The 19,024-nt window shown below is 40.8% G+C and overlaps 2 protein-coding genes across 2 annotated transcripts; one reads left to right on the forward strand and one right to left on the reverse strand.

Annotated features, from left to right (window-relative positions):
• Positions 1-929: 929 nt before the first annotated feature.
• On the forward strand, positions 930-14,169 carry STKLD1 (serine/threonine kinase-like domain containing 1; the record flags this gene model as incomplete). Its single annotated transcript, XM_008948540.1, has 18 exons — positions 930-1,025; positions 1,514-1,558; positions 2,812-2,886; positions 3,524-3,628; positions 3,837-3,907; positions 4,514-4,629; positions 5,092-5,204; positions 5,306-5,466; positions 5,901-6,031; positions 6,664-6,747; positions 8,037-8,153; positions 8,707-8,841; positions 9,758-9,886; positions 11,181-11,306; positions 11,927-12,055; positions 12,534-12,671; positions 12,989-13,068; positions 14,122-14,169. Coding segments are annotated over 18 exons (1,899 nt in total), but the record flags the coding sequence as incomplete, so codon positions are not given.
• Positions 14,170-14,752: 583 nt separating this feature from the next.
• REXO4 (REX4, RNA exonuclease 4 homolog (S. cerevisiae)) lies at positions 14,753-18,745 on the reverse strand (the record flags this gene model as incomplete). The annotated part of the gene is made up of 7 exons (XM_008948542.1): positions 14,753-14,854; positions 15,479-15,553; positions 16,213-16,287; positions 17,039-17,127; positions 17,540-17,733; positions 17,937-18,092; positions 18,393-18,745. Coding segments are annotated over 7 exons (1,044 nt in total), but the record flags the coding sequence as incomplete, so codon positions are not given.
• Between the last annotated feature and the right edge of the window lie 279 nt (positions 18,746-19,024).

Here is a 19,024-nt window from a genome sequence, read left to right on the forward strand (position 1 = left end):
AAGGGTTCGGGGAGGGGTTTCTGTCCTGGGGCAGGGGTGTAGGTACCCTTATGAGTAGTGTATAGCTATGGGGAGGGGTTGTTAGTAGTTCTGGGGGGCCTTGTAGCTAGGACCAGTGGGTATAAGGTGCCCTGAGTGTAGTACATGACTGTAGAGAGAGGGGGTAAGTAGTTCTAGGGGTTTATATGGCCCTGGGGGGGGGGTGTGGCCAGGGGTAAGAGTGTAGGTACTCCTGAAGGTAGTACATAACCATGGGGAGGGGTTGTAAGTGGTTCTCAGGGTGTTGTGGCACAGGTCAGGGGTTCTAGATACCCCTGGGAGTAGTACATGACTATAGGGAGGGTTTGTATGAGGTTATGGGGGCACATGTGGCCCTGGGGAGAGATTTGTGGCCTCGGCCAAGGTGTGTAGGTACCCTGGGGAGTAGCACATGACTCTAGAGAGGGGGTCTAAGTAGGTCTGAGGGTTAGTGTGGCCTGGTGATGGGGGTGTAAGTGCCCCTGGGAGTATCACATGATCCTAGAGATGGGGTGTAAATGGTTCAGGGAGGGTATGTGGCCCTGGGAGTGGTACATGATAATGGGGAGGGGGTGTAAGTGGCCCTGGGTGGGTGCAGGTGGCCCCAAAGAGGGAGTCTGTAGCCTTGATGAGGGTGTGAGCAGCCCTGAGGAAGGGGCCTTTGTGCTCCCAGGGAGGGAAGTGCTGGGGGTGTGGATGGCCCCAGGGATGTGGGGCTCTCAGAGGCAAAGTGGGGAATGTTTGGAGGGCAAGGGAAGGTCTGCGTGTCTTTCTGGAGTTGGGGTGCCTGTGGTCCTACCACGAGAAGCTGGAGGTGTGTGGAGGATGTGTGTTGTGAGGGGCTTTCTGCCTTGGTTGTTTTACCTCTTGCAGCTGAGGGAGTGCATTGGCACCTTTGCTCTGCCCTGCAGGTGCTGGAGCAGCTGCAGCCAGGCACACTGGGCTCTGTGCTCCTAGCTGAACTGAAAACAGAAAAGGGTGCAGAGAAGAAATATGTAATAAAGCAGGTAAGAAAGTGGTTGCTAGGAAATCAAGAGTTTGTTGGTGTGATTGTCATCTCCATGGGCCTTTCTGCTAGTAACAAACATGTTAGGCTGGTTGGCAACTGGGTGAGAGCAGTCTTACATCTTACTGAGCTGCTGCTTTGGAAATTAAAATTTCCAGATTATTTTCCTGGACTGTTGAGGTTAAAAGTTGGGGTAGAGGAGCAGCCTACTGAAGTCCATGCAGTGTATTTTCACCTTAGCTTACTAGCACTTTGACAGTGCAGGAGTGGCTAGTTGTTGCAGACTCATTTAAAGCTCAGTTTCTGGCCACCTCCCCAGTGTAAGACTGCTTCAAAAGTCAGAGACTTGAGCTATCATTAAACATTTATGCCAATTCATACACAATTTGGAGTTCCAGTCATCTTGGTAAGATTATTCTAGCTTAAAATTTGCCTGTTGCTGTATTGCAATCACTTGCAAATACAAACTGTTATCTTTTGGTGGTGCAGGTTGAGTGCATTGAAGAAAAGCAAGCAAATGAGGCCTTGGAGGAGGTATGGCTGTGGTTTTGATTTACTACTTCCCTTACAAAGACCAAAGTCTTAGCAAAGTCTTATCTACAAGTGTTAACTAAGTAAACAGTCAAGATATAAATTGGGTAGGACTATCTGAGGGGTGTTTTCTCTGCCCTGTGCTTGAGCTCAAGTCAAGAATTCTTAATTGTTCTTACAGTTGAATATGGAGGTTCAAATGGACAACTGCTGCCAGAGGATAATCCTTTTTCAGAGTTTATATTTGTTTTGTGCTTAATAAGGAGAGCAAAGCTTATCCTTTTGGCTTTTAAGCTGAAGGAGAATCTTGATCTGTTTATAGTTTATTATTAATAACTCAATTTTTAGTTAATGCCTTTGATTATATATTAATATCTCAGAGTTGGATTTTTATTTGATTTTAATTTTTTTTTTTGTGCAAACTAATTTCAATGCCTCAAGAAGCAACATCAGAAATGCTATTAAAACACCCACATTTTGTATCAACAAAACACATGAAGTAGCACATGGTGGAGTAGTCTTGTGGTGTCCAGTGTGCACAACATCTGTGGCTGTAAATGAGTGAGATCACACATCTGTACAGATGTTTTGTCCTACCCTATGTACCAAGACTGGCTTTACTCATGAAGCTAGACCCAGTTTTCCTTCTGATGTACATGTTTATTGAAATAAATGTTGTTGTGCCAGCTGGGAGTGTGGCTCTTGGCTTTTATTCTGGGTCTGTGCAGCCACAAACACAACTGTAGGAGAATAAGTTGAATTCTTTGTAACTTTCACCTCATCAGCAAATTTGCTGAAGTAGTTGTTAGAGCCCTACAGGGAAACCAGCTTGAAGAAGATAAGCATCTCCCTAGTGTCATCATGTTTTCTGAGGCTCAAGCTTGCAGAGGGATCACTCAAAATAACAGCTATGCTAGAAAAATCATCTTGACTTTCATATTCCAAGATGTGTTTTCAGGTTTGGGTGCTGGGAACTGAAGAAAGGGGTTGTTTATGTATCATCTGTGTAAGGATCAGCTTCTGTCCTTGAATCTCACAGGGCTCTTAGAGCATTACCTTGAGTAGAGTCATAGTGAAATATTTTCCTGAACTTGAGACTCCTGCATGCAAATACATAACAGAGCTTGCACATTGGAAGGATTTCATCCCCCACGTGATGTGAACAAGTCAGGGATTGGCTTAGGATATTATTTAAGGTCCTGTTGGTGGGAAGGACTGTCTAGCTTAGAGAGCTCTCTATTTTTTTTTATTTGCAGGCAATGGATTTACTAAAAATTAATCATTCAAACATCTGTGCTTACAAGGAATTGTTTGTGACTTGGGATAATGAGGTGAGAATGAAATAGGGTTGGTTAAATTAGAATGCATGGTTAATGTTGTAGGCATGTGAATGTTTTTGCAGGTTTAAATTTGGGGCTATTGGTGTGAGATGCTTGAAAAAGGTGGTTTGATTTGAAACAAGCCTGCAGCTTTAAATCCTGAGTAAATATACTGAAGAGCTGTGCAGATACATGGCTGCAGTCTATGATGTGACAGTATTCCATCCTAACTCACAGATTCTGATGTCAATTGGTGTGCAATACTGATTTTCATGCTTGTATGAAAACATTTTTATGGGAGGCTGTAAGAAGCTGAAAGCCCTCACTGACTGATTTTGCAGATTTTTCATGCTCATGCACTGATTGTTAATTTTTATGTATATATATTTGACTTGAATGGTCCCATAGGGCTTCAGATGAGATGCTTGATAATTTTATTTTTAAAAAAATCCACCTGAACAACAAACAGGCTGTATTTGTAGTAAAAGAAAGTAAATAACTGCTCTGTGAGAGATCAGTCATCTCAGAACACCTTGGTATTGGTGAACATCACACCCCACCAGTTTGGTTAAATACTTGGTATTATCTTTCTTACTGGATATGTTGTCTGCAAACAACTGGGCAATTTTGGTGTAATGTTTTATTACAGATATCATCTGTGTTCCTTTGTCTGGTAATGCAGCACTCAGGGCAAGGAGATCTTTCATCTGTTATCAAGGAAAAAAGGCAGAAGTCAGAAAAAATAACAGACATGGTACAAAGTACAGAAGAAGCATCTGGCTGAACTGCCAGAGCCTCACTGCTCTTTATATTTCTTCCTCTATATTCCCTCTTTCTCAAAGTCCTCTCCAAAATCTTTGAAGCACTGTGTTTTGCTGCAGGGTGGTTTTGGAAGCTATCTTCCAAAAGGTATTTGCCAGTTACCCTGTTTGTTAGACTTCCATGTATATTCCCCTCAACAGGTGATTCTGAAGTTCCTGGGACAGATGGTGGATGCATTGTTTTATATACACAAACAAAACATTTTCCACAGGTGGGTAGAAATCTTGTTCTCGTTGTGTGATAGGTTGTTGGTGTTTGCAGTGATTGTTGGTTCAGGACAGCTGCTCAGAGGCAGTGATTTTACTGTTCCAAGAGCAGGAGCAGGGGGTAGAAATTCTGGACTTTGTATATAATTAGTTTTCTGTGACTTCTGAAACCATCTGTTTGAGTTTTGTCTAGAATTATTCATTGGAATGAGGAGTTCTGGTTTTTTTTGGTTTTTTTGACTGTGCTAAAATTCTTTTCATTCTAATATTAGAATATGGACTATCTCTGTTATAGTTTTATGGTTGTGATGGACAGGGTATACTTTGTGTACCTAAAGTAAGAGACAACTGTTGCATGTTTAGATAAATTTGTCACAATCACGAATTTTTAAAGCATTTCACAGTAAAAGAAGAAAATTGTATTTCATTTGATTATCCCTTATATATTAAAAAAAAAACAAACTACAACAACAAAAACCAAACTCCTCACTACCAGCCCACCTTCCCTTTCTAAAACCCCACAAATCTGATGTGTAAAGAGGTGCTGGGCACCTGTAATTATCTATTGTGAGACTGATTTTACAGGCTGACAGAAAATACTTGTGTTGCAGAAATCTCAAGCCATCAAACATACTTGTGACTGGAGAAGCATCCTTCATGCTTAGTGACTTCAGCACAGAAACACTTGTGACAGATGAGATGAAATGGAAAATAAGAGTGGAAGAAAGTAGATATGTTTTCCTTTTTTTCTTGCTTTAATAGATTCAGTTGTGGTGGATATTTTTAGTTGTCAGAGAAAAATCAGCTGAAGAGAAAAAAAATTATCTTCCCTTCTCTGCATTAAGCTATTTGTCTTCTAAAGTGTGTATTCACAGGCAGTTGCCTGTAGCATTAATTGGCTTCACAATTGAAAGCTGTAGATCTGTCTGAGAGTCTCAGAACTCTGCCACAGATACAGTTGGAATCCTTTTTAGCTTGATAAGTATGCAGTAGCATCTTAGAAAATTGCTCATTAGTTCTGGTGTGTTTCTTAGTCTTCTGTGGTGTATCACCAGTGAAAAGTGACTAATCTCTGCAGAATATCTCTCAATTTTAGACATAAAACAGTTGCCTGCAGCTCATGCATGTGCAAAAGAAAACTGTACAGTGCAAAGTCAGCAGTGTTAGTGTCTGATTCTTATTTCAACAGAGAGCAAGTCCTGGATGGCTCCAGAAACATTTGTTTTCTCTTTTACTGAGAAATCTGACATCTGGTCTCTAGGTTGTGTTCTACTTGACATGACGACCTGCTTTGTTCTGAATGTATGTAAGGATGTTTCATTATAGATTTAAAATGTCAGGGGCCCACCAGGATGGCTGTAAATGAGTGTGTGAAAGCTTTTCTGGTACTGTGCTCTTCCCAGGAAGGAGAGATAACTTCCTTGCTGCAGGATATTCGTCAGGATGCCAGCTGTCTTGAGAGAGCTCTGACAGTAGTGCCAAATGGAGATAACTGCTCTTTGCCTTTATTTCCAATTTTATTCATGATGCTGCAGATCCAGCCCAGCATGAGACCCACAGCAAAGTGAGTTCTGGGTGTTTTCTCTTTATTCTTCACCCTACAGCTCACCTCCCTTCACAAGGATGGGAATATTAGCCACTGTTTGGGAGAGATTGACACAAGGCTGCTGGTATTACTGCCTTGACAAATGGAGTTAAAGAAGTCAAAGACTTGGTGTTCATTCAGAAATGGCATTCTGCTCTGTGGAGGTGTTCTTTTCTGAAGGGTCACATTCTAAAATCATGTTGTACACAATTTTACAAGCCATTAACTTGAAGCCTCAGCACGGTGTGCTCAACGTGAGCTGTTTTGAAATTTAGTTCTGTCAAAATCACTCCAATCTTCAAAATAGTATTATTAGATTCTTATATCAAAATGAAACAAAGCGTGTAGAAAGCTTTTTTTGTAACTTTCCAGTTCTCACTTGTTGGTACTGCTTTTGTCTCTTGTAATTCTAGGGACCTGGCTGATGTTCCATTTATTAGGGAATGCCTGACACTTGCTGGTGCCTCTTCAGTAAAACTGAAAAAGTCTTTGCCTCCCAAAATAATAGATGTGCTCCTTGAGGGAGATATTGAAAGTGTTATAGGTAATAAGAAAAATAAGATTGATGTAATGGTGATTTTCATAGATAATAAACCCATGTGTGTTCTAGTCAGCATGTATTCTGTTTGAAAAAGAATTATTGGACGTTCATTTTACATTGAAATAAAACTGGATGCTATTTGGAGGAAGAATCACTACACAGCCTTTTCTATCATCTAATTAGATTATCAGCCATACCTGCTGCATAAGTTAAATGAGGTCAGATTATTCCTCAAAAAATAGGCACCCCCACTTATTTTGTTTGCATTCTAACATGTTTGCTAATTTCTGCCAACAAAGGATCTTCCCCCTTTCCTTCCTTCTAAGTAAGGAAGATGTTAGTCTGAAAAGGCTATTGGAATAATGTATTTAAAGCCCCCATCCCTGCTCTGATTTGATATTCCAACAGGTCCCCAAAATATGTCATGCCAAATGCACAGATTGTGCAGGTGAATCATAACACTCTGTAATATTACAATGTTTGATATGTCAGGTGGAAAGCATTTCTTTTTTCAACAAGCACAAATCACATTTTCATTTATATGAATGCATATCTTGCACAAAATAGAGACAATTTGAATGCTTTATCTGAGTGCTTGTATCAAAGGCTTAGAGGAATTTTCTTGTTTTATCTAGAATTCATGCAGACTTTCTGGGATATAGAAGAAGCACAGGCTAAAGCCATTCAGCAGCTTGCCAGCTTTGTAAGGGACAAAAGTGGTAAGGCACTCTTCTACTACCTCATTCTGTTCTTTCCTTACATTTTGATATAATGGGAAGAGGAAAAAATGTCTCATGACAATGAGAGTGAAATTGCTGTCTCCCTGCTTCTCATTTTTGGAACATACTGGGTATAGGCCACTAGTTGATATGATTATGTTGGTACTGCTTTTGTAAATGCTTTTGTTGAACAGCAGAAGTGTTCTGCTGGATAAATAACAGGCACTGGAAAAAAAAACTTGGTGATGTTTTAATTGGCAAACTGACCTTAGAGGAGGGTAACTCATACCAGTGCTGGGGCAGCCTGGGGGCTGGTGCCCGGGGCTACAAGACTGGTAGAGCAAAAGGAAGCTCCATGTGTCTAGTTTCTGTGTTTCTAGTGAAGACTTTTCTTCCCAGCTTCTGCACATTTTTCAGGCAAATCTTTCAGATCAAGATTAATATTTTCTTAGCAGTATTTTAATCAGGTATAAAATGTGCTGCTATTTGGTGACAACACTTTAGTCCTGGCATTCACTTGTGATGTTACAACACAAGGGTGTGTTCCTCTCTGTAATTAATAAGGAAAAAGAATACAGTTTTACCTTAGAGTTACTTCTATCTTCAACACTGTTCCTGAGGAACTCTTTACTCAGTAGTATAGCAGCCTTTGGTTATAAATAACAAAATGAATGGATATTTGTGATTCTCATTCAATCCTACTGACAGCAGTGCAAGGCTGTGCACACATCTGACCAACCTTCTTGGCATTTCTGCCCCAGGGGCCTCCCGTGACTGATGCCTGCATCTTGGAGGGTGCTCAGAATGGATCCCTAAAAAAGAAATCCAGTTTTAAACTCAACATTTTAGCATGTATTTGTGGATACACTGAATAGCTGCTTTAGCTGTTCAGAAAGCTCAAAGGCTTCCCAGAACTAGGAGACCTGGTGAAATGTTTTCCTCCATGGGTTGATTCTGAAAAGTGTGGGTTTGGGCTAATGCATCATGTTCTACCCACTTGCTGCATGACCAGGGAGTGGTGCTGGTGTGACTTAGGAGCTGGCTACACAGCCCTGCAGTTACCCTTAGTAAGAGACATTTCCCTTAGACACTACAAAATCCACTCTAGTGTTCCATCTATACTTGCATTTGGTTCTCTTTGATTCAAGAATGTTGTTCTGCTGTATCACATTGTCCACAGGGATGCAAATTTATTTGGCACTGGAATTCTGGTGTGTTTTGGAGTATAGGTGCTCACTGAGCATTCTAAGCTGTGAGCTGAATGTTGTCTCAATTTCTTCCCCCCACAGCCCTGCCCTATCTGCTGACGTTCACAGAACTGATCACTTTTGCCATGAAGACTCATGTGGATTCTCTCAAGTTACAAGTAGATGGTTGCAGTTTATTGCTTGAAATTCTTAGTCAAGGTACAGTTATGAGGTTTCCAACTGATGCTGGGTAGTCCAGCTTATCTCTTGTAAAGTTAGATGTAACAGATAAGGTTTGAAATGGATTCAGTAATGATTTTAGGGCATAAATTTAAATTAACAGTGGAATTTAACCAGCTGGAATATGAGTCTGGATTTTCATAGACATTATTCAGGACTGACAAATGTGAATTCTGTGTTAATTTTAAATACAGGCTGTGGATTTTAGGCTACCAAGTTTGTTTTTATGTAGTGTGTTACTAGAGCACAATTAAGAGGCCCCCTGTGTTCTGGTATTTGAATTTCAAACCATAAAGCTGTTTTTTGGTCTCTTGTGTGGTTCCTCCTGTCCCAAATAGCACCTAATAATGATAAAAGCTTAAAACCAGCAAGGATTGTTTCAGAAAAAGAAAATGTAAAGTAACTTTTGCTTATGTTATGTGAAGAAATGCTGTTAATTGAATGTTTTATTTATGCTGACAGCAGGGGGTTTAGAATTCATCTAAAACCACTGAAATCTTTGTTCTGGTCAAATGTTTGCTACTTTTGACAGCTCTGGAACAGAATGTGGTGATGACCCTGGATGAGAATGTGACCAGCTCTCTGTTAGACACAGTGAGAAAACACCATGAAAATGAAGAGTTACTTTCATTGGTCTGCACGCTATTGATGATGATTTCAGGCAGTGGTGGGTCACTTTGTTCATTTTTGGGGAATATTATCATGTTTCTACTCTTATATTCTAATCCAAGATATAGTGCAGAACTTGTGACTTCACTTAGAGATGTGGATGTCTGTAGGTTTTAGTTTAATAGTGGTATAATTAAGATTGACTAGATACTGGTAAGGTAACATTCCTGAAAGTAAAAGATACACTGCTGACGTTTCAGGTTCTTACAGAATTGTATCTGTTAGAGTGGTCATGTGCTTAATTTTGTTTGGGAAACAAGTACAAACTGTGTAAATAATGCTTGGGAAAATGAGGGTGTGGAACCTGGACTGGTTTTGGCTGTGCCATGGTGCATTGAAATTATTCTACCTCATTTCTTTACTGTGGTTTTTCTCCTGAGATTGTAATTGCTAAATATTCATAGTACTTTTTACTTGTTTTCAGTGTCTGTTCAACAGTCATCAGAAGACTGTTTTTATAAATTGTTACAGAAGGATTTAGCAGCAAGGGGATAATGTTAAAGTATGAAGCATTATGTACAAATAAACTTACCATCTAAGACCAAACTATTTTTACACAGTGTTTCCTAATTCTGAAGCTGATGTAGCTTGGATTGCTAAATCACAAACATTTGAAAAAAGTCATTTATACCCTCTCAGTTCCTTTTCTGCCCTGTAAATTCCAGCTCTGTCAGGAAAAAGGATGGCCAAACATCCCTTTGAAAGGGTCAGTTGTGCTAAATGCTATGCCCAAGTGCACCGTGTTGAAGAATTCACTCTGTTCTCTTGCCTTCTTTTGTCCAGCTGATGGTGTCACGTTACTGGTTTGTTATCACTGTTTAAATAGGGTTGGTAGTGCTGTCTGTTTGGAGTACAGTGAGTGGGACAAAAATACCAGATTCTGTAGAGTTTCTTTTTGTATTTTTTTTTCTCAGAAGTTGCTGCTGAGAATCTAAGGAAAGTTGGAGTAATTCCAGACCTTCTGTCAATTATAAGAAATTTTCTTCATAATGAAGAGATCTGCCTCGCGTGCTGTGGGGTTCTCTGGAGCTTGGCTGTGAGTGGTGAGCAGAACACAGCAAGTATTGTGCCTAGCCTCATGTGACCAAAGGCAGCAGGTATTGTGCCCAGCTGAGTGCAGACATTCCTGTCCCTGGGACTGCATTTTTTTTTCTCCCATTCTGGAGAGGTGGCTCCACAGCACTAGTAGAATAATTTTAAGTGATGCAGAGTTAAATGAGAGAATATTAAAACCTAATGCAGACTTTTTATCAACCCTTCTTGTGATAAGGTGTCAAAATCAAATTTTTACTCTTTAGGCCAAGCTATGGGTTATGAACCAAGTGTCAGAAATAGAAGGGTGCACACAGGTCCTGTTTTTTCAGTCATTTGGGTTTGCTCTGCTCTTAGCAGTGTAAAGAGCCTATTAGATTAGGTATCAGAATAGCATTTGGAATTTTAGCATCATATTTATTTGCATCTCACTTCATTTGGTAGCGCTGGGCTGAATCTTGGACATCTAGAAACTTGCTTTTCCAACAGAAATGTGATTGGCAAGGTGGCAAATGTACTCTTCCCTGCCTTAACTCAACCAGCATCATCCCAGAGTGCTGGAGAGCCATAGGTGACTGCTTGGACTGACCCCTTCTTATGAGACCACTCTGGCAGTTTTTTAGGTGTTTTTTTTTCCTTGTGACATGTTGTTGTGTATGTGTATGGAGTTGTAGCCTTCAGGGAAGGCTGAAATCACAGAATGTGCACAGTTGCACTTGGTACATTTGCAATTCCCTCTGTGCAACAAATCACCCGTTTGATTTATACAACCAGCTAAATATCCATCCTGCAGACCAGATTCTGTCAAAAAGTTTTTTAGGGGATTTTTTTTTTCTTGTGACATGTTGTGTAGGTGTGTGGAGCTGTAGCCTTCAGGGAAGGCTGAAATCACAGAATGTGCACAGTTGCACTTGGTACATTTGCAATTCCCTCTGTGCAACAAATCACCCGTTTGATTTATACAACCAGCTAAATATCCATCCTGCAGACCAGATTCTGTCAAAAAGGTGATTACTTTTGGAGGTTGCTTGCTGTGATCTCCATGTATAATTTAAATGGCAAAGAAAACTAGTTTCCAGAGAAGTTCAGCTTTCTGCAATGAACTAAAATGTTTTATTTGTGTAAAATTTGATTTAGTTTTGTACAATTTAGATTCCTTCCCTATTCTGTTGTCCATACTAAAATAGTGTTGCATTAATCCCATGCCATCACCCATTAAGGTTTTACTGATTTGACATACAATGTGCTGATGATATTACTGCATGAAATAACTCTGAACATTTCCTTTTTGTTATGGTAACTCAGGGAATAACATAGACCAAGGATTGAAAAGTGCTGTCCCTGTCACCTCTGCAGTCCTTCAGGAGCACCTCCAGAATGGAATGGTTACAGAGTCTGCATGCTCAGCTCTGTGGGCCCTGTCCCTTCAAGGTGTGTTTCCTCAGTTTCCTTGTGCCATGGGCATGGAGCAGGCCAGTGTACTGAGCATGGCTGGCTGCTGTCAGTGTGACCCTCGAAATACAGGCTGCAGATGGCAGCAGAGTTAGAAACTTGTGTCCTCTCTTAACCAGCCTTCCCTGCACTTGCTCTCTGACACTCCCTAATGAAGCTATATTTGATGAGCCGTGGCAACTGCATAATGAGCAAAACAGGCTGAATATTCAGGACTCTCCATTCTGTTTGGTGTGGAGAATGAAGGGGAATCTTGACATGGATCTATCAGAAATTTTCTCCTAGACCCTTGGATCAGCTCATATAAAACTATTGGGCCTTTTTTGCTGTGATGTTTTCACATGCTCTCATTGTAACTTTTGTCACATCCTTAAAGTCATTTCAGAAAGAGGAGGCCTCATATAAGACTATTGGGCCTTTTTTACTGTGATAGATGTTTTCACATGCTCTCATTGTAACTTTTGTCACATCCTTAAAGTCATTTCAGAAAGAGGAGGCAGAAGTTGAAATGCTGATGAGTGTTTTACAGGCTTTTGACCATATTGAAGTTTTGGGGGTTTGTGTGCAGTGAATTTTTGTTTGCCTTTTTTTTCCCAAAGGTTGTTTAACTGAGAGTGAATACGAGCCCACAACAGGGCTTCTGCTGGATGCACTCAGGATGAACCCAGAAAGAGCAGTGCTGGTGAAGAATGCCTGCCTGGCACTAGCAAGCCTTCTGAGGCTTTCTGGTAACATTCAGCAATTGTTTTAATGAATTGCAAATCAGCTCAGAAGTGGGTGTTTCTGTATAGCTCAGGAGTTCATAGTGGGATGGACGTCTGCTCTCTGGAGTTCATCTTGTCTTGCAGGACTGGAAGAGCAAACAGTGAAACTGCAGGTGTGACTCTACCCATGGGCCCAGCACAAACTGAGAAGCATTAGATCAGTGCAATCTTATGATGTTGCTTCAACTGTTTGAAAGGGTAGAGCTCATTCAGTGTGAAAACCATAAGCATTAAAATGCCACTTCTGCCATGGACAGCATCAGCTACATACATCATCTTCTACTTGTTGCCCCAATACACTTCAGAACAGCTTCTGGGAAGACAGATAATAATGTGCATGACTTCCTAGAGAAATTACACATTAGCTGGAGCAGGGGATTGCAAAGCAGATGATGCAGTCTGCAGGGACCAGTTAGCCCAGCAGTGTTTGTCTCCCTTTCAGAAATACCAGCTTTGAGAGTTATAACGGATTCACAAGGCAGTGGAATAAACCTGATCAGAGATGCCTACCACCTTCACTGTGAGGATCCAGAAGTTGTAGGAGCTATCTGTATGCTGATGAATGAGATGGCTCAGTATGGTGAGATGATGGTGTTTATTTGTTGAGTCTTCTCTTCTCCCTGACTCCCAAGAGATAGTAAAGAAAACCAATAAAAGCAGCTCCTCAGGGACATGTTAGTTGCTCTCAGGAAAGATTTACTATGTGTCTGAGAGAGGAGGGTTAATTAGAACCAAGACCTCATTCCACTTGTTCTTGAATAATTATAAATGCCACTCTGATGTTACAATGTTGTAACTTCATCTTATATTGCCTTCTTGTGTAGATCTGCCCTCTCTGCTCTCCTTCAACTCCTGCTAAGCTGTAACCACAAATCACCCTGCTCATTTACATTACAGATGATGCTGTGCTGGATATGTTGTCCCAGAACATGGGAAAACTGCTATCTGAAATAAGAAGGCATTTTCCTTCTAGCAGGGTATGTAGAAGTCACTGTGATAGCAGTGGATGCTTAGTGTGCTATGTGTGGTTATGGATTTTATCATGCTCAAATAGCTGCAATTACCTACACAAATCACCCTGCTCATTTACATTACAGATGATGCTGTGCTGGATATGTTGTCCCAGAACATGGGAAAACTGCTATCTGAAATAAGAAGGCATTTTCCTTCTAGCAGGGTATGTAGAAGTCACTGTGATAGCAGTGGATGCTTAGTGTGCTATGTGTGGTTATGGATTTTATCATGCTCAAATAGCTGCAATTACCTAGTGCAGAAATGTACAGAATTATGTGTATATGGGTGAAGAGTTTAAGCATATTTCTAACTACTGGAAACAAGTAGTTGCAAGGTTTTTTCTTTATGCTTTATACTGAATTTTTTGAAAACTATGTTCTGGTCTCTTGCAACATTGCATTGATTTACTACATTCTTTATACTGAAACTGGCTGAAGTTTAAAGGAATAAAGCATATTACATCCAATTGTTTTTGCTGTGTAAGTGACAACCTGAAAAACCCCACAAGCTACAAAACAAACTAAACAAACCCTTGTGACAGTTTGCCTGGAGATTTAACTCATCTTAAATTGAGGCAGTGTCTCTTGCAGGCATTGCCTGCACCAATTTTATGGATGCTGCAGCTCTAAGTGCAGAAAAAGACTCACAAGGGAAGAAAGCAAGCTCCCTCTTCTGCTGTAATTGTCCTTTCTTGTTCCCTGTCTCCCCTGCTGCCAGATGAGCCCAGAGCCACTCTTGTTCCAGCAGCAGCATGTGATATACAACTGTTGAATCTCTGACACCCATTCCTTGTGACCTGCCAGCATCCAGTGAGATTATTTAAATCCCAGCATCAGTAGTCAGTCTAGTAATGACAGATGCTTTGGATGTTGCAGAACCAGACCCCATTGATGTTGAAAACACCACTCACTTTAAAGGCCTATGCTAGACACAATTTTTTTTATTAATAAGGAATATAAAAATAAGTGAAGCAACAAAGTAATGTTGTATTTGACAATTCTCACATTTCTCTCCAGGAGATAAGGACCCTTGTGGATGCCACGCTTCTGAAACTGCAGAAGTAAAAGGAAAACTTTCTGTATAGGAACAAGACTGGTACAATTCTGGTTCAGATATAAAAGGCTGGATCCTCCAGAGATATTTTAAGATTTTTCTCACCAGAGTAACATTGGGTCATTAGTAATATATGAACAGTTACATATTCTGTTGATTAGGTACCACAACTGTGAGACTAATAGCAATAATTAAGAATTTGCCTTACTTTGTAGACTTGAAAGTCTTTGAAATAAAGATACAAGTCTTGGGAGTTTCAGCAAAGCAATTGTAGTTTCTTCTTTCATCTGCTGGAGTTTAAAACCACTTTTTTTTTTTTTAACTTCTTCAGTATGTATTTCCTTTGCAGAAACTGAACTGAAGTACTTCACAAATGCAGAAAATTGTACAGGTATTGTTTAAACACAGTAGTAGGCATTAGGCACAGGTACCATCCAGAAAGGGAGATGAACAGCATTCTCATGTGGCAGTGTTCACCTACCAGGGGAGGGACTGTCTTCTGATGGATTTAATGAAGTAGCTGCTGTCTTGAGTTCTGTCTAAATTGCTCTGGAATGTGACATGAAACCAGTGAATGCTGCAGATAAAAACCATTCAAGTTTTACAATTTTTCTTGTTAGATTTGTTCTTAACAGCAGCTTCCCATTTCTTTTTCTCTAGGGTGTACAGCCTCATAGCTGCTTGTGCATCCTGAATCTAAAAGAACAGAAACAGAAGGCTTAATGAAACATAGCTGATGTGGCTCAATGATATTATTGTTAATAAGCAGTTAAATATTTCATCATTTTAATCATCTTTTCATGTAACATTTCAAGATTTTTTCTTAGATCTAGGTTCTGTGGCTAGTGCAGGGGATGAGTATGTGTTCAGAATGGATGGCCCACCACCAAGCTATGCACTTTTCTCATTGTCACTTGTAAAGACAGAATAAAAAAATACTCTTGAGGGTATCTTGGAGATACCCTCACAACCTGCTGCTGTTTCAGTTACCTGCTGAGATTCAGCAGCAGGTTCATGCACTACTGTGGTGCAACAGTGCAGAATGCCACTTTTAAGGTAAGCAGTTGATACTTGAGTTACCTTTGCCCTGGGATTCTTAAAATAATTAATATTTAAACAAAATACAGTTGACTTGTGCAAAATAAATTTGACTACAAGGAAATAACTCAAGTGGTATGAGACACAAAACAGTAAGCAAGCTTAGATGGCAATCCTGCTGTGCTGATGTCTGAGTAGAGCCTGGATTGAACCCAGATCCTAGAGCTGCTGTGTAGTACCTTGTTACCTACCCAAAAATGTATGTTCTGATGAGATACATACCGAGCAGTGCTCTGATGTCTGCACTTGCACATTTAGCAGTTTCTCACAGAGCAGCTTCAGTGATGGTCGTGCGCTCTAGAAATTAAACAAGATAGAATCATGCTGTCTGGCACTATGCAAAGTGTATAGAAAAATATCTATATAAAAAGAATCAGTTTAAGTGTATTCCTCAAAGGATAGCACATCTCAGCTTCTACTGGTGACCTGTCAAGAATAATTGATGAATTATGAGATATATTCATGCACTGCTGAGAGGACTTCATAAGCCTCTCATAACCCTGAAATTTGTCCATTTTGATGTGAAAAAGAAAAGATATCATTATGAGACTTCAAATATCTCCCTATAATCTGAACCTTTATTCCTGCAGTCTAAGCAGAAACTTTAAGCCATCTATTTTTTTATATCCCAGTGGAAATGATACCATTAAGAAGATCCCATGAGCCTTACTGTAAGTAAGATGGTCCAGTTCTATTTTGCTATCCAGAAAAACATTATGAAGATTATGCAAGTGCTAAATGAGGAGAGCTGCTGCATCTTGTAGTACTGATAATGTCTGTACTGAACTCAGTAATGTACTGATAAATGCCAAACAGTGAGCATGCAGCTAGACTAGTATTTTCAGTGACAAAAAGCAGGAATCCCTGTTTCAGGTAGGAAAGGAGGAATGGGCTCAGACAGAGGCACATGTAGGGGTGTCAGCTAATAGAGGTGCAGCTTCCTGGTGGTTTCTTACCTTGACTCTCTGTTTGAAAGGTTTGTATCTCTGCGTGTCACGTATCTTCTTCTTAGGATGGTCAAGAAATAGGACCTAGAAGAAATTACATTTCCAGTCTAAAGCATGCTGTTGAATGGGAATTTATACAGCTGAATGTACAGCTTGGACCCCTTTCCTTCCATCCGTTGTGAGAGAGTTCAAAACCATGAATGGAAGACCAAGATCATCCAGACACTGGCTGGGTTCAAGACCCACAGCTCTAGTGTAGAGCCTACTTGCAGCACAATGCAAGGTACTGGTCTCTGGTCACAATGACCACACTCTGGAGCTCTAGGGTATAAGCAGAGCATGCAAACAGTTTTTTTTCATTCTGTTTCTTTCTTGGCTCTTCAGTAGGCACCTCAGTGATGGTCACATCAGTTTGGAAGCTGAAGAACCTTAGTGGTCAACTGATTATAGCGGACCACACTCTGGAGCTCTAGGGTACAAGCAGAGCATGCAGTTTTTTCATTCTGTTTCTTTCTTGGCTCTGACCACACTCTGGAGCTCTAGGGTATAAGCAGAGCATGCAAACAGTTTTTTTTCATTCTGTTTCTTTCTTGGCTCTTCAGTAGGCACCTCAGTGATGGTCACATCAGTTTGGAAGCTGAAGAACCTTAGTGGTCAACTGATTATAGCTAGACTTAGTGCAGCACGAAATGCCAAGAAACTGAGGTAACTGGTAAAGCTGTGATTTCTAGCAGTTCAGGCAAGTTCATCTGATCCAGAAAGATGTTTTAGAAATTTAACCCATCTTAAATTTTTGGAGCCCTGTCTTCAGAGTAACGGATCTGCAGCCATGTACCTTCAGATCATTGCGTAGAGCATGTCCCACCAAAATCCTTCCATTCAAGATTTCAGCAACCTCCTTCTGAACTGTTTTAAAATCTTCACCTAGTGATACCACAGAAGGAAACAATTCCCATTAGATGCATAAGACAGCGACAGTTGAAAAGCTGCACCTTTTTTTGTGAAGGCAATTCTGTCCTTGGGACTGTGGTTAAACAGATTTGTACAGTGCACTAAGTCCTTGTTACAGGGGCATAGAGAATTCCATCAAGAGCAGAGCACTAGAAGGAAACACACTTCCTATTATTCCCATCCCATAATCCATGAGTTAATTCCTTCTAGGGCATTAATGACCACTCTGTAAAAAGTACTTTTTCCCACAATTCTTTATAGCATTCAGACTACATTTGGTTTTGTATTTCCCAAAACAAGTCTAGAACTTTTCCAGGCTGAGCCAATGAGGCTTCTGTTAAATTTCCTCTCCTTAAAGAATATTTCTTTTGGAAAATACTCCTACCTTTGTTTATATTCTCAGGGCGTATGCCACTAACAGCTGTCCTGTAATCAGTCACCTCTTCTGTAGGCTTGACATACTTGTCATAAACACACTTCCCAAACTGGTTCACGATGGACACTCGAGCCACAATGCTGTCTTCACCCTTGGGTCCCACTCCCACCATCTCACAGTCCATGGCTACAGCTCTTGTCAGCCTAAAAGACAAGGAACAACCTGGTGACCCTGCTGTGACAGGGACAGCACAGCCACGCTCACCAGGTTCATGTGCTGATAGGAACAGGAAAATCTCAGCAGGCTGGGAGAGATGTCAGCTTATGCTCTGCACCCACAAATCACAGCTGTTAGGAGATAATCTCGACAGCTCTGGTGCCATCCTTCCTGCTGGAACACCACTCACCCTTCAAAAGCCTTTTCCTGAACCAGCACCTGCTCCACAGACTCTTTGGATTGCCCTGTTTCAAGTCCCAGATTTCTTCGAGCGATTTTTGCTGCTTCAGGTCCTATTGCTGCTTCAATATCTTTTGGATCAACGTCATCAAACCAGATTTCAGCCCTGGTAAGTACAGATTTAATTACATTTTGAGGGTCTTAGAGTAGTCTTGCATCTTTATAGTACAGAAAAAAACATTTTATTTTTTTTTAAATCAACAAACCAACTCAGTAAAAATTAGTCCAGTACTGTCACCTTTGCAGGTCTGTTGCTGTATCTGTGGAGCAGAGGCAGCATGTGTCTTATTTCTCCCAAAATTCAGTTTGGAAGATTGCAGTTGTTTTGAACGTGCTGCTCTGTGCTCCTTGCATACACCTCCTGAAATAAATACTCACATACACATACAATGCCTGAAGTACTCACTCTTTGGGTGGCTGTTCTGAGTGCTCTTCAGCTTTCCTCCTCTTATGTTTTATATCACCTTTTTCCTTTAAAATGTCACCCTTTTTCTTTTTTTCTTTGCAGCCTTTTCCATCACTTTTGGCGCCATTTAAATTCTTATCCACTGCTACCTTTTTGGGCTTTGGCTTAGCCACAGAAGCATTGTCTTCAGCAGAACCACTGTCCATTTTATTTGTAGATTTGACCTTTACCACATTCCCATTGGTAACTGGGACTTCTGGCCTATTTCCTGCTTTGACTGGATGCTTCTTTTTGCTGTCTGTTTGACATGGAGCGAGGGGCTTGTTGGAGCCATTTGGCTTTTGTTTCAGTACCTAAAATGATTAAGAAAAAAAAAAATTAAAAAAAGGATTATTTGCCCCTATTTCTGATCCACCCTCGTTCCTGAGGCCTCTGTGCCCAGTGGCCCTGCACTCTCCAGCTGGCTCGAGAGGACCTGCTTGCAACGGGCTGTCCCGATCCCTGCCCGCAGCACTTCATTTGTTGACAAAAAGTGGGTTGTTTCTCTGGTTTTTAACTATTTCACCCAACGTGGGCCTGCGTTCGGAGGAGGGCAGCACGGCCCCGGCCCGCTCGCCCACCCCAGAGCCCCA

Source organism: Merops nubicus, unplaced genomic scaffold, assembly GCF_000691845.1.
Source record: "Merops nubicus isolate BGI_N331 unplaced genomic scaffold, ASM69184v1 scaffold6401, whole genome shotgun sequence".
NCBI lineage: Eukaryota > Metazoa > Chordata > Aves > Coraciiformes > Meropidae > Merops > Merops nubicus.